Source organism: Pelodiscus sinensis, chromosome 2 (genome assembly GCF_049634645.1).
Source record: "Pelodiscus sinensis isolate JC-2024 chromosome 2, ASM4963464v1, whole genome shotgun sequence".
Lineage (NCBI taxonomy): Eukaryota > Metazoa > Chordata > Testudines > Trionychidae > Pelodiscus > Pelodiscus sinensis.
This window is the reverse complement of record NC_134712.1, coordinates 247,478,346-247,492,512: the sequence shown is the minus strand read 5'-3', so window position 1 is coordinate 247,492,512 and position 14,167 is coordinate 247,478,346. Positions and strand designations below refer to the sequence as shown.

Here is a 14,167-nt window from a genome sequence, read left to right as displayed (position 1 = left end):
CATGTTTTATTAATCTGTAAGGTGCTACTAGACTATTTGTTGTTTAAGTTTTTTGTATTCAGATTGGAAGATGAAATTCTGTTCTGTTGTTCCCCACTGAGCATTTGGGGTTTTACAGTACAATTGGGTCCAGAACTTTGCCTGCAGTATCTCCTTCTAGAGAAGATATGTGAGAGCAAAGAATCTTTATAGGAACTCAACCTTTGATCTGAGAACTAAAATTTGGCTTTGGCCGGGGGGGGGGGGGAAGTCATCATAACTGAGCAAATGTCACCTAGAAAGGGCTCGAACACATGTATGGAACTCTTAAGACATTTCTAGTGAGCCTGACATAGGGTCATTAGATGCTGGGGTTATTCCACAGCATGAAACACTGTTTTTTTTTTTTTTTTTAAAAACACAAATCGGTATAGTAGTGTGTTCAGTTCATTTTGTGCTCTTGCCATGCTGTCAGTTATCAATATGCCGTACTTTCTTGTTCTGAAGAAGCTGTGCAATTTAGTAGAAGATCTTACAAGGAAGTTTGGAAGTTTTGACAGGTTAGGGAATTCTGGCTAATGGGAGCTGAGAACCAATTTAAGATTGTGGGATAAGCGCACAAGCAGGTGTATCTGCTAAAATCATCAGCTATGAAATAGCTAATTCTATTGTCATTGCTAGACTTCATGGTTAACCTCATTTGAGGTGAGTGGTATAATTCAGATAATCAGTTACTGCACGCATCCTGAAACACTCATGCAGATAGTACAGCTTTGGTTAAGTTCAAGATTAAGGTTTTCTTCACAACCATGAGGGCTAGAAACAATACTTTTGTTCTAAAAAAGAGCCTATAGTTGTGAGAAGAATTCTGTAACAGCACATTAAACCTGCACAGGATCATGGACTCCATGCAGCCTTGGACTTTCTGATGCCATTTGTAGTTACTTTTCAGAACTGAAGTAAAGGGAACATCCTTTACAGTAGAATCCAAGTTAGGAAAATCTCTGGAATGGAGGTTATTCGTAACTCTGAAATGTTTGTGACTGGAAAAAAATGGTGTGCTTGCTGTATCAAAAGTTTACAAAGGAACATTGATTTCATACAGCTTTGAAAATTTGCTATGCAGAAGACAAATGCAGTTTTCCTTTTCTTTTTTTTGGTAGTTTAATACACTACTTTACTGTGTTTGGTTTGGTGAAGTCTCTACTGCTGCCTAATTGTGTACTTTCAGTTCAAAATGAGGAGGGTGGTTGACTGGTCAGTTCATAACTCTGCTGTCTATAACTCAGATTCTACTGTATTTCAAAAAGGCCTAAGTCATTAAGAGGGCTAGCTAGTCTATATATGGTCCATCTTTTCTAGTGCTGAGTGTGTGAGAGAGGTCTATGCATACATTGTGGTAGTCAAATATGTGTGATTTAGATACAGGTGCGATTGATAGACATGTAAAGGTGAATTGCAATAGCAGGGAGGAAATATGCCCTCTGCTGCCTATTTATTGATGTATAGAGATGCCATTGATGTTTCTTCAACTTGTGCTACTTGTTCTACATTGAGGATGCTGGTTCTGACATCTTTGCTGGAGGGTTGAGTGATATTTGGATAATCTGGATGGTGATATTACAGCTCTTTTTCTTTAAGCCCAAGAGATATCCCCTCCTCTCATTTGCAGGATGGGAGAGCTGCAGCCTGGTACTTCAGTGCTGAGCTGGTTGATCCTCCAGATTCTCCAAATATTTCCAAATAGCTCTATTAAAAAGCTGACATTTGGAACCTGATTTAAAATACAAGAGTAGAGGATGTTTAGTAAATACCTTGATATTAACATCAGGGATGTTAAAATTTGTTTATTTTTGTAAGCATGTAACCATGGAAGTTTTTCCTACAAGCTTGCATTATGCCGGCTGAACAAATAGAGACTCTGCCCTAAGGAGCTTATATTTTAAGGCTATGTCTGCACAATCAGAAAAAGGAAATCTTAGCTCGGCTTAGCTAACTCTGCTTAAAAAAGCAACTCTGAGGCCCCCTGAGCTTTAACCGAACCTGCAGATATAATTGAAGTTGCTGGTCTTTACTGTTTTTAACCAAAGCTAAGTACACATGTATGTGGTGTGGGTGTTTTTTTGGCAGCATAGATGTTTCCTTGCTACAAGACAAGATAACAGATGGGTGTGGACATATGGGGGATTGCAAGCTAACAACTTCAACATTCATCAGCCTGATAGCCCTTCCCTCCAGCATATTTAGATGGGACACCTCCCCACTTTACTCCTCACTGTAGTATTGGGGGAGACACAGCGGTTGGAAGAAACTTTCCTGGCTGGCCAGCAGAATTGAGATGGATGGGGAGGAGTTTGCTCTGGTCTGCATAGCATGCTCTAGTGCAGGGGTGGCAATAATTTTTGATGGGGGGGGGGGGCACTCCCAAGAATTTGGTAAGTGGTCAAGGGCAGCACACTTCCATGATGTTAATGAGGGATTTGGGATGGAGGGTGGGCGCAGAAGGGCGTGGGGGGGAGGGGATTGGCATGCGGGAGGTGCTATGGGATCTGGGGGGCAGTTTGGACGAAGAAGGGGATTGTGACCTGGGACAAGGGATTGGGGTGCAGAGAGTACATGCGCTCTCACCCCAACACATCCTTTGAGTGGCATGGAAGGCAGGGAGCTTGTCTGAGGCTCCCCCTGGGCTGTATTTTGCCAGCCCCTGCTCTAGTGGAAGAAAACCAACTAAAAAATCAGGCTGCTTTGCTGCTTGTGATATTAGCTGGAACTTAATATATTGTTTTAAAATAATACAGGTGCAGTAGTCCTGTGTGGTTAACCGTTGAGAGAGTGGCTTTCTGGAAAACTATCTGGAGAGCCAAGAGTCTAAATGGCAATTTATCTGCTTACTAATCTACATTGATTTGAGTGGTTGCCATCACACCCACTCACACTTCATGAAAATTGGCTTATGAATGTGAATATGCATATTTCAAAGACCCTTTAGGCAAAACTCATCATGTAGCATATCACTTTTCAAGTTGCAGTCTGCTGAATATGTATTTCTATGCATGTATAATTCTTGTATGTGAAGTTAGAAATATGAAGTGAGTTTGTTTAAAAATCTAGATGTATTAATGAAGGCAATTAGTGATACTCAGAGGGCACTCAAATCCATGACCTATGAATAACTTTGTTGCCCTGTAAGCCTAAACTGTGGTTGGTTTTACAAAGCCATGTGACAATGCCACATGGTGCTGGAATCCATCTTGAATCTGGTAATTTTCCATTGGGATGAGGAGGATTAAACAAAGGGTTTCTCACCCTGGGGAAAGCCCATTTAAGTAATGAGAAGCAATCAACTAGATCTTGAGCTGGTTTTTGATACTACCTCACCCACCCTAAGAGAATACACATGAAGAAACCTGAAAACAAAGAACTGTAAGAAGACCTGAAGCTGTTAGGCCTAAGCCAAAGAGATCAATTCTGGCTTGTGAAGAATCATATGTGAGAAAAGAACTGGGCAAGGAATATGTTTTGAAACAACTTCTCTTAGGCTGTGTCTAGACCACACCTCTCTGTCTACAGAGAGAGATGTAGATTAGGCACGTTGAAATGGCTAATGAAGCAGGGATTTAAACAGCTGCATTTCATTAGCATAAACATGGTTGCTGCTTTTTTGAAGTGGAGCTTTTTTTTTAAAAAAAATGGCAGTCTAGACGCGATCTTTCGAAAAATAAACCCTCTTTAGAAAGATTCTGTAAAGCTATTTTTTTGAGGTTTACAGGATCTTTCTAAAGAGGGTTTATTTTTCGAAAGATCCGTGTGTGTGTGTGTGTGTGTGTGTGTGTGTGTGTGTGTGTGTGTGTGTGTGTGTGTGTGTGTGTGTGTGTGTGAGAGAGAGAGAGAGCTCCATTTTGGAAAAAAGCGACAGCCATGTTTATACTAACAAAGCTTGGGATATTTAAATCCCCGCTTCATTAGCAATTTTGATGTGCCTCATCTACATCTCTCTGTCAACAGAGAGGTGAAGTCTAGACAAACCACACAGCCTAATACACTGAGGGTATATTTTGTTTTAGTAACTTTCATTTGTTTTCACTTGGAATAACTTAAATCCTACTTTTTATACTTGGTAATAAATGCGTGTGTTTATTAAGCCCAGTGTAAATAATTTTTACTGTGGGGAAGGGGAGGAGGAGCAATCACTCTGCATATCTTTAATTGATAAAGGGAATAGACTTAAGAGCTTTCTATGTAAGTTTTACACTGAGTAAAATGGATTTATTTGGGGTTTTGGTCCCTCTTCAGGGTTGTGTTGAGGGCCCTATACCTGAGCCCTCCCACAGCTGAGCTGGTTCAGTGTCTGTGTTACTCTGCTGGAGGGCTATTGCCCCAACTTCTGACTTTTCTGGTGGAGACCTGAGCTTCTGGCCCAGCCGGACAGGTGTGCCCAAGAGGGCAGGTAGACAGCTCAGTGGTGTAATCTGCACACTGGGTGATAGCTCCAAGGTAATCTCTGTAAAGCAACAGTGTCACAGCTACCACCTATTGTACTTCAAGTATCCTTTAGTATAGGCCAGCTACATAATGTTAATGGCCGGTTACATACAATCCCCTCCACCTCTGAATCATCTGGTTCCACGAGGGAAAGGTTGAGAACTGCTGCTGTAGACTTAGCCCACTCAGATGTTGAGGACAGGTGGAAGAGGAAGAACGGGTGGGAACAGACCACATTTTTCTGGTGAAGTGAATTAACCACTCTCGCTTCCCAGTAATTCATCAATAGACTGCACTCTTTAACTGTAACACACAATACAATGGGACAGGGGAAATGTACCGAAATTGAGTGGTAGCAGCCTATTGGTGGTTGATGTCTTTGAGGAAAGTGTGACCTCTTGCCAGACGACTAAAAAGGTGGTCTGCTCACTTATAGATTTGGTAAATAAGTTACAGAGCTAGGCTGTAATTCCAGTTGTGTAAAATACTGTTTGAGCCCATATTAATGTGGGAATAATGAGAGAGAAAGTATGGTTAAATGAATGTTTACTACATCAAACTATTTTTAGCTGTCCTCCTGGTACTTTATGTATTCTGACCAGGAGTCTTGAATAAAATCATTGTATTGGGCAGAAACACCCATGCTCTTAACTTAGTGCTTGTTTTGGAATGGAACTGTACACAGAGCTCTAAAGATCGTGGATTAATCACTGTCCGCCACTTTATATGCAGTTGAAATATTTCACATATAGTCCATTTGTTATAGTTGTTTGTGAATTCTGCATGTTTTGGTTTTGAGTATTTTTTTGAATACACTGGATTGAGAATGACCTGCTAGTGTGACTAAATACACCCTTTATTCACACAGTCCACACTATTATGTTATACAACAGGGGTGGGCAATAATTTTTGATGGGGGACCACTTGAAGAATTTGGAAAGTGGTCAAGGGCCGCATTCCTCCATAGTAATAGAGGTTGTGCAGGGTCTGGAATGGAGGTTGGGTGCAGAAGGGAGCTTTCAGTATGGGATTGGTGTGCAGGAGAGGGCGTGGGTTTTGGGTGAAGGAGGCAGTTGTTATGTAGGTTAGAGGACAAGGGTGCAGGGGAGGCGATATGGGGGCAGAGGGTTTGGGTTATGTGGAGAAGGGTTGTAGGAGGGGGGAGAGAGTTTGGGTTGTGATCTAGGACAGGAAGGGACTGTGATCTGGGGCAGGAGATTGGGTTGGTTGCAAGATCTGGCAGGGGATATGAGGGCAGGAAGAGGGTTTGGGTTATGTGGGGTGGAGGGGGGCAGAGGATTGGGGTGCCATAAGCGGGCTGACTGGGATGCTTACTTGCTTGACTCCCAGTCAGGAGCCTTCACAGGCAGACTCCCTGCTTGCCCTGCCCCTGCACTGGCTACAGGGCCCATGTGGTTTTTGAGCAGCTAGGAGCTATGGGGGGGAGGGTGTTTCACAAGCTGCCTGCTGACAACAGGCAGTTCCCATTGGCTAGAAACTGGCCAATGGGATTGTGCTCCGGAAGGGGACAGCAACTGAAGCCTCCCCTTCTTCACCCCCAGGCTCACAACTGTTTAAACCAAGATCTGCTCAGTGCTACGTGTGGGGCAGGAAGAGAAAATCTGCCTGAGGCTTTGTCCCTGGCAGGGCTAACTAGAAACTAGAGCTCCCACAAGGAGGTGATCTGTGGGAGGAAACTTGCTCCAAGCTTGGGTGGCTAGATTGTAGGTCTTGCTGCTAAAAATGGGTGTCTGACATGGGGTCTGCTTCTGGGGTTTGTCTGAGTGATCCAGAGCTAGGAACAGTTCTCTGCCATTACCCAAGCAACCTAGCAGCACATGGGATTCAGTGGTGGGGATCTCATCCCAAGGGCTGGAGTAGACCACTTCTGCAAAGGGATTGGAGTATTAGCTAGTGTACGTTTGTAATGAACAGCCTCAGAAATTCCCTTCTCTCCTCAAAACTTTGTTTCCTGGTTCAACATATTCAGTAACTTCCCAGCCAGGCAATGTTAGCTCTCCTTTGCCTCCCTCCCTCCATAGCTGTAGTTTGCGGTTTCATTTACTAAATATATTGCATTGCATTAACCTTGATCTATAGCTTCCTCTCCTTGGAGGGGAAGGACAGGAATTTCACAAGTAAATCACATAGCTGCAATTCCTGAAATGGCTTTGTGTTTTCAGTACTCTCTAGAGGAGCCTGGAAACCTGTCTTTGTTCAGTCTCAAAGCATGGCATGCTGCTGCTGTTTCCAAAGAGCAGCAATGCTTGTGGCTCATCTTATTGTAGCTTGCCTTAATCCTGGCTTGATACGCCTTTGAAATTTTATTGTTTCTCTATAATTAACTGCTATAGTGGGAGCTGAAAGGAGAAGCAAGAAATATTGGAGTGGGGGTAGGGAGAGAGCAGGTGGTGGCTGAGCTGCATAGAAAGCTGCCTGAGCAGTGAGTGCAGGAGGGAATTACACTCTTTGAGCCTAGGGATGTTAAATTTAGAGTAATTGACTAATTGAATAGTCAATGCAATTTGTATTGACTGTTCGATTAGTTGATAGGGCACCTCTGCCTTTGAAGTGTAGCAAAGCCCTAGGACTGTTTATGCACTTGAAAGGCAAAAGCACTGTGGGGAGCACAGGGCCAGAGGGGTAGTCCCCTCCTGGTCCTGTGCTCCCCATGGTGTTTCAAAGCAGCAGTGCTGCATGGAGCCTGAGGGGCAGGGATGTCCCCAGCTGATCCCGGGCTCCATGCAGCACTGCAGCTTTGAAATGCTGCATGCTGCCTGGGGACACCCCAGCTGGCCCCATGCTCCATGCAACACTGCCGCAACGAAATACCCCTCCTCTTTCCCCACCCCTTGCTGTCTTTTTGATAGAGGCGGGGGGAGGGGCAGGGTGAAGTGGGGCGGAGGTGGAGATTAGTCAGCTCACTTGTCCGGTAAGCATTTGCTTATCGGATAGTTGACTAGTCGTTCACATCACTATCTGAGTCCTCAACTTGGAGGATTCTCTTCCTGGGCCTAGAAAGCTATTGAGATTTGGATTGTCACTGTCATTCTAATCCTGTTGGACTAGGCACTGGACAAACATACAGTGAGAGATGGTCTCTATCCCGAAGAGCTTACTATCCAGTCAGACATGGGCAGGGGCAGTGATGTTACGGGGAAAGTTTTGCCTTTGACTAATTGCCACCCAGTGCTTCTGGTAAAGTGACTTAAAGGAGGAAATGCAAATCACAATAGCTTTTTCCTGCTTCTTTATTACATTGGGCTTTGACTTTCTTGCTGAAGGACTTGGCTTACTGTAATGTGTTCCAGAATACAATCTGCAGTTCTGTCAGTCTGAGTGAGGAGTGTAGAGGGGCTGTGCAGTACCCATAGCGGGAGGTACAGCACAACAACCAGGTTTACTGAGGCAGTCTGGTTTGTTTTCAGTCTTTAGCTGTGACTTCTGTTCTTACTGGAGGACTTAAAATCAAGACAGTTGTATATGTAAGAAAGCAGCAAGAAAATCTTGTCCAGAACTCAGACTTGGTAAAAGAACAGCGAAGGCACAAAAGTTTGTTGCAGCTAAAGGGAGAATGGAAGTTTGAGGAAATGACAATAATGCAGTTTCTTTTCCTTCATTGTCATTCCTGCTGGGCTGCTCCCTTTAGCTTGAGTCCTTTGAGTTTCTTTGTTTTCATTTTGCTTCACAAGAAGGGCAGAATCCTAAAATATGAAAAATCAGATGTAGCTCCAACAGGCAGAACTAAACCTAGGACTTCTGGAACTTAGTGCATGAGCCTCTACTGCTTGAGCTAAAAGCCAGCTAGGTCTCAGCTAAGGCTGTAGTTCACACCCATTTTTTCTCTCTAAGGCTGTCTACACTATGGAGTTTTATCCCAGGAAAAACTCTGCTGCGTCTAGGGATTGCATCTGTTTTTGGAATCCCTGTAAACCTTGTATTATGAGGAAGAAGAGATGTTCTGAAAAGGGTTTTTTCCGACATTTGGCCCAGTGTAGATGGGCCAAATGTTGGAAAAGCCTCTTCCGAAAAAAGCAGAAAAAGCTATGCAAATTGCGGTTTGCAATTTTGCATAGCTTTTTCCGGAAGAACAGTATAGTGTAGACATAGCCTAAGTGGGCTAAGTACCACTACATGGGACAGTACACCACATGCAGAAGGGGTGTGGATTACACAGACTTTAAAAAATAAAATTAGTAAACCTGCCCAAAATTTGCTGGGGTAAGAAGCCCATTGAGCCCCTCAGTGAAGATAAAAATTCAGCATGAAGGTTACTTGAGTGCAGTACCATGCTGGCATTGTAATCCTGCCCACTTTTAACACAGTTGTTACATTTTTGAAGCATGTCTCACAGCTAATTTTTATCTTAATTACTGCAGCCACCTCCTGATAGCTCCCTTCCCTCAAATCCCTTCTGCCTCCAGGTCAGCCAAAGCCACAGTGTCATGGTCTCCCTCTCCTGCGTCTCTGAGCATGTCTCCTTTTTCCTGAGTGCCTGCACAGATTCTCCTTGCCCACTCCACCAAGTTCATCCCCTGACTCTATTCCTCAGCTTCATGTTGGAAGCACTGGAAGACCAGGACTCATGCTAAAACAGTTCCCCCTCCCACCTGTGCTCCATCCAGCCCCTCCTGGCAGCTTTCATGTAGTCCTCTGTGCTAGGAACAGTCTGAATTGTTGAATGACCACAAATAAATAATCCTCCTCAAAACTCCTTAGAAATCAGCTGCTACATGATACAGTCCAGCTGTAGTGAGCATAGAAACTTTTGTGTTCTCATTCTTCCTCCCTGAGGCAGTGTGCCATGTAGTGGTACTTAGCCCACTGTAACTAATGATGGCCAGTAGGCAGACTGTGGGTCTGCAATGGGGGTCTTATGCTGCAGCACATTCTGCTGGTCACTCCAAGAGTTACATCTGCCCTTGGCAGGGCACCTTTTGGCCAGTGTTTCACCCATCATTACTCTGTGCACTCACCATGCTCTAGCTCTGCACCTGCATTGCTCCCTGGACTGCAGCATTCGTTTTGGGGCACTTGTCCAGCAGTGCCCACTGCTCAAACTCTCACCCCCTTCTGGGGGTATCAACAGCCCTCAGTCTCACTTGCCACCATGGCCAACTGCAGCCAAGGTCTAGCCCCTCATCTCGGGCAACCTGCAGCCTGCATAGGCTATGCTCCCGTGGTGACTAGGTGCAGAAGAGGTGTGGCGGGGGGGCAGGCCTGCCCATTACTCTGTGTCCCAGCTCAGGGGCCCTCTGGCCACAGCTTTGTCCTGCCCTCCTTTACTCCCCTCTACTACCTCTCGCTTCTTGGGTGCCTTCCTCATGACTCCTTGCACCTCCTTGGCTCCTGTATCAAGGCCTACAGCCTGGCAGGTATCAGGCTGGAGCCTCTCTAGCTCTTCTGAGCCTTCCCAGCACTGTTCTATCCAAGGTACTTCCTCTCAGGGAACCAGTCCTGCACTCTCCCTGGTTAGGACCCAACTGCTCACTGCTCTGCTGATGAATTCCTTATAAACAGGGATGCCCCAGCAAGCTGCTCTCTGATTGGCTTCCCTAGGAGCCCTTTCCTCATTGTCTGGGGCTGCGCACAAGCTCCTTTCAGCCTGCTTTAACCCCTTCTGGCCAGAATGGGGAAGCTGCCCTACTACAGGGTCAAATCATGACTGCCAGATGCTTTAGAATGGACCCTACAGTCTTTTTATTTACCCATTATTATTCTTATTTGGCTCTTCCATTATTTTCTCTAGAGTCAGGACCTGTCTCTATCAACCAAGAAATTTTGGACCTTGCAAAAATTGACTTCCCTGCTCTAAACTCTTAAGGGACTTAGCTGGCAAAATTGACCGATTCTACAGAGTACATGTACCAAATCACATAACGGAAAAAGGGACTCTTGCATCTCACAGTCTGCTAGATACTTGGATAGGATCTGAGTGAAATCATTGTGTTATGTCTGATGTTTTATTTGTTACGTGTTGATTACATCTCTCTCTCTCAATATCCTTGGGGTTCTGTTCTGAACTATTCCTTTGTCACGTGTGCTTTTATTTTAAGATTTGTCTCTGGCTTATAAGACCTGCTCTAAGGAAAATATTCATGTTAGTCATTTGTATACAGCTTCAACAGCTTTTGTTTAAAAATTAGACTGTCAACCTCTCTCCTTGTTTTCTTTCTGTACAGCTCATTAAGTAAAATAAATAAAAATAGAGGGAAACAAAGCCAACTGTGCTTGCACCGTGTCACAAAAAGATGGCTTGGATTTTGTAGTATTAAAAATGGAAGCTTCTTGCTCTTCTGTGTGCCGTGAAGCAGCCACGCAAATAGGAAAAATTAACATCTCTCTTATTCCCTACCCGCCAGCCTAATCCAATTTCTTAATGAACATAGATCTCACACTTTTGTCTTGGTGAATGACAGTGTTGCTAGATAGGGTTTAGAACAGAGACATTAGCTTCAGTTTGTGTCTTTGCCACAAATGCTGCATTGTTGCTTTTTCTTAGATTGGTAGAAATAGCAGTGATCCAGAGATGGGCACCAAAAAACAGTCGGGTGTGTTTGTGCGTCTGGGGGCCTGAGAATGTGGCTTGGTGGAAGAGGCCTTGCAAAAACATTTGGATGACTTAGCTTTGGGAAGGTGGTGTGTATAAATATGTAATGGCAAAGCCTCTGAGGCCTTTTGGAAGTTTTAAATTGGAGATGCCAAGTGTCCTTTGTACCAATATTGATTTTCCTCGGGAGCAGAGATGACATGATGGAAGGCAGTTCATAGCTTCTTGGCCTTCCTCTGCTGGAAGACAACTGTCCCCCACTGATGGGCAGTAAGCAGCTGCCAACGCTTGCTGCTCCCCTCCTGATTTCCTGCTGTTTCACTGCAGAAAGTAGCAGTAGTGGGAGAAAGATACCCAGTGGTAACCCTGCCTTCACAACCTAGAATCGCCATGAAGAGGGAAAATGGCTGAAAGCTGGAAAAGGGGAAAACCAGTGATGGTTTTAAGGCTAGGAGAAAATGAATTGGCCGGCGAGGTTTTGTGCTACAGGTTGAACCTCCCTGGTCTGGCACCCTCGAGATCTGACTGGTCCCGGATGAGGGTTTTTGCCAGACATGGGGATGTCATATCTGGCCCCCTTGATACCCACTCTCCCCAGGCCTGGACCAGCTGCCAGCCTCCTGGCTGACTCCCCCTTGCCATTAGCCATACTGCCCTGTTAGTCCCCCCACCTCCTTCCCTGCTATGCCAGGCAGCCCAGCTCCCTGCATGGTGGGCTCCTGGCTCCGCTGGGCAGCCCCTCTGTGGAACGCTGACTCCTGGCCCTGCTGGGCAGTCCCTTTGGGTTGTGCCTGGGTGCCCACCAATGCCAGGCTGCCCAGTCGGCTAGTTGCTTCCCCCCGTTTCTGCCTCTATCAAATACAGATAGTCCCTGACTTACGCGAGTTACGTACCAAACACTTGGTTGTAACTCGATCTGTTTGTAAGTCGGATCCCATTCATTTAAATGAGACCGCGCTGTTCATAAGTGCGAATCGCATTCGTAACTCGGGGACCGGCTGTAATGCGCTTAATGGGAAGTTGGTCGTAGGACGAATGGTCGTAAATCGAAGTGTTCATAACTCAGGGAACACCTGTAAAGGCAGCAAGGCGGGGGGAAGAAGAGCGGGTACTTCAAAGTGGCAGTGACACTTAAAGGCTGGGCCAGACCCTGGGCTCCACACGGCGCTGCCGCTTTGAAAAGTTCCGAGCAGCTCGGGTATCCCCAGGCTCCCCATGGTATTTCAAAGCGGCAGTGTCGTGTGGAGCCCGGGATTAGCTGAGGACTCTATAGCTGATCTTGGGCTTCGTGTGGCACTGCCGCTTCGTAACGCCACGGGGAGTCCGGCATCAGGTTCCTCGTGGCATTTCAAAGTGGCAGCGCCACGTGAGACCTGGGATCAGCTGGGCACTCCCCAGCAGACCCTGTGCTCCATGCAGTGCTTTTGCCTTTGAAGTGTAGCAACAGCCCTAGGCGGAGGCAACCTATCCACTAATTGAATAGTCAATTACTTGATACTTAACATCCTTACTTTTCACTCATCCAGATAGTCCTGTTGACTTCAGTGTGGCTCTCTGAGGAGTAAGATGTAGCTCACATTTTGCTTGCACAGTTCTGGTATCTCAAAAATCAGCATTATTTCTGTCATGTTAGCCTCATACTTTGATACATGCATCCTATGCGGCTTGCTGAGCTGGGCAGAGCTTAGTCTGATAGAACTTTGCCGCCTTAAAGGGATTGGGTTCCTCAGGCCTTCGTCTGGCTTTGCAGTTAGCAGTGAGCAGTTTCTCTAATTTCTTTACCTTCCTTGCAGAAGTCCTATAAGAGCAGGTGTTAACAATTTGTTTCTCTTTCCCTCCAGGGAGTGGAGCAACAGCTGTGGTGCAAGCAGCCTATTGTATCCCGAAAAAAGAGAAGGTGGCAATTAAACGGATCAATCTCGAGAAATGTCAGACCAGCATGGATGAACTCCTGGTACACACTTGTATACATTTTGTTTGGGAAAACTCTACTCAATTTAGCATAGTCTGCTGCCCACCTCTCGAGTGTCTTTAAATACAGGCAGTCCCCAAGTTACGTGGATCCGACTTATGTCGGATCCGCAGTTACGAACGGGGATTTCTCACCCCGGAGAACTAGAGCAGCGGGACGCCTGGTCCTGCCGTCCGCCTTCTCCGGGGCGAGAAAAGCTGCTCCCCGTCTCCCTGGTCTGCTGGCAGAGCCAGCAGACCAGGGAGACCGGAGCAAAGCGGCGGAGCACCGGAGGCCGGACCCGTGGCCGCTTCCAGATCAGCTGAAAGCGGCGCGGGTCCTGTCGGGTGCTCCGCCGCTTTGTTCAGCGTCTCCCTGGTCTGCAGACCAGGGAGACGCTGAGCAGAGCGGCGGAGGACCCGGGCTGGACCCGCAGCGCTTTCAGCTGATCTGGAAGCCACGGGTCCGCCCGGGTCCTCCGTGGCTTTGCTCAGCGTCTCCCTGGTCTGCTGGAGGGGGGGGGGGGGAAACTCAGCTAGTGCCCCCCCAGCAGACCAGGGAGATGTGGAGCAAAGCCGGGGGCCTGTGGTAGAGCAGGTGGGGCACTGCCGGTTGGTCCCGCAGCACTGCTCCTTGGCGCTACTGGACCAACCCGACAGCACCCCAGCTGCTCTGCCCCAGGCGTCCTGATTCAGCTGCTGATCAGTTTCAGCAGCGGCTGAATCAGGATGCCTGGGGCAGAGCAGCTGGGGTGCTGCTGGGTTGGTCCAGTAGCTCCGAGGAGCGGCCGTGCTACTGGACCAAGCCAGCAGCACCCGAGCTGCTCTGCCCCAGGCGTCCCAAAGTCAGCCGCTGCTGAAACTGACCAGCGGCTGACTACAGGAAGCCCGAGGCAGAATTGCTCTGCCCTGGGCTTCCTGGAATCAGCTGCTGATCAGTTTCAGCAGCAGCTGACTTGGGGACGCCTGGTGTTCTTACCTTGAATCTGTATGTAAGTGGAACTGGTGTCCAGATTCAGCGGCTGTTGAAACTGATCAGTTTCAGCAGCGGCTGATGCCAGTTCCGACTTACATACAGATTCAACTTAAGAACAAACCTACAGTCCCTATCTTGTACGTAACCCGGGGACTGCCTGTAGCCTATTTTGGAAAGTTAGGATCAGGAGGATGATGTTCCCCCTTTTTATGGTTGTATGATTCAAAGAC

At 46.6% G+C, this 14,167-nt stretch overlaps 1 protein-coding gene across 2 annotated transcripts in view; it reads left to right on the top strand.

Moving 5' to 3' along the window:
• Nucleotides 1-14,167, top strand: part of OXSR1 (oxidative stress responsive kinase 1) — a 136,401-nt gene that overhangs the window by 15,168 nt on the left and 107,066 nt on the right. Inside the window, exon 2 of one of the 2 annotated variants that reach the window (XM_075922856.1) lies at nt 12,853-12,965. The exons of the other annotated variant lie outside the window; for it this stretch is intronic. Coding sequence (XP_075778971.1) covers nt 12,853-12,965 — 113 coding nt within the window. The remainder of the gene's footprint in view (nt 1-12,852; nt 12,966-14,167) is intronic. 2 annotated transcript variants of the gene reach the window in all.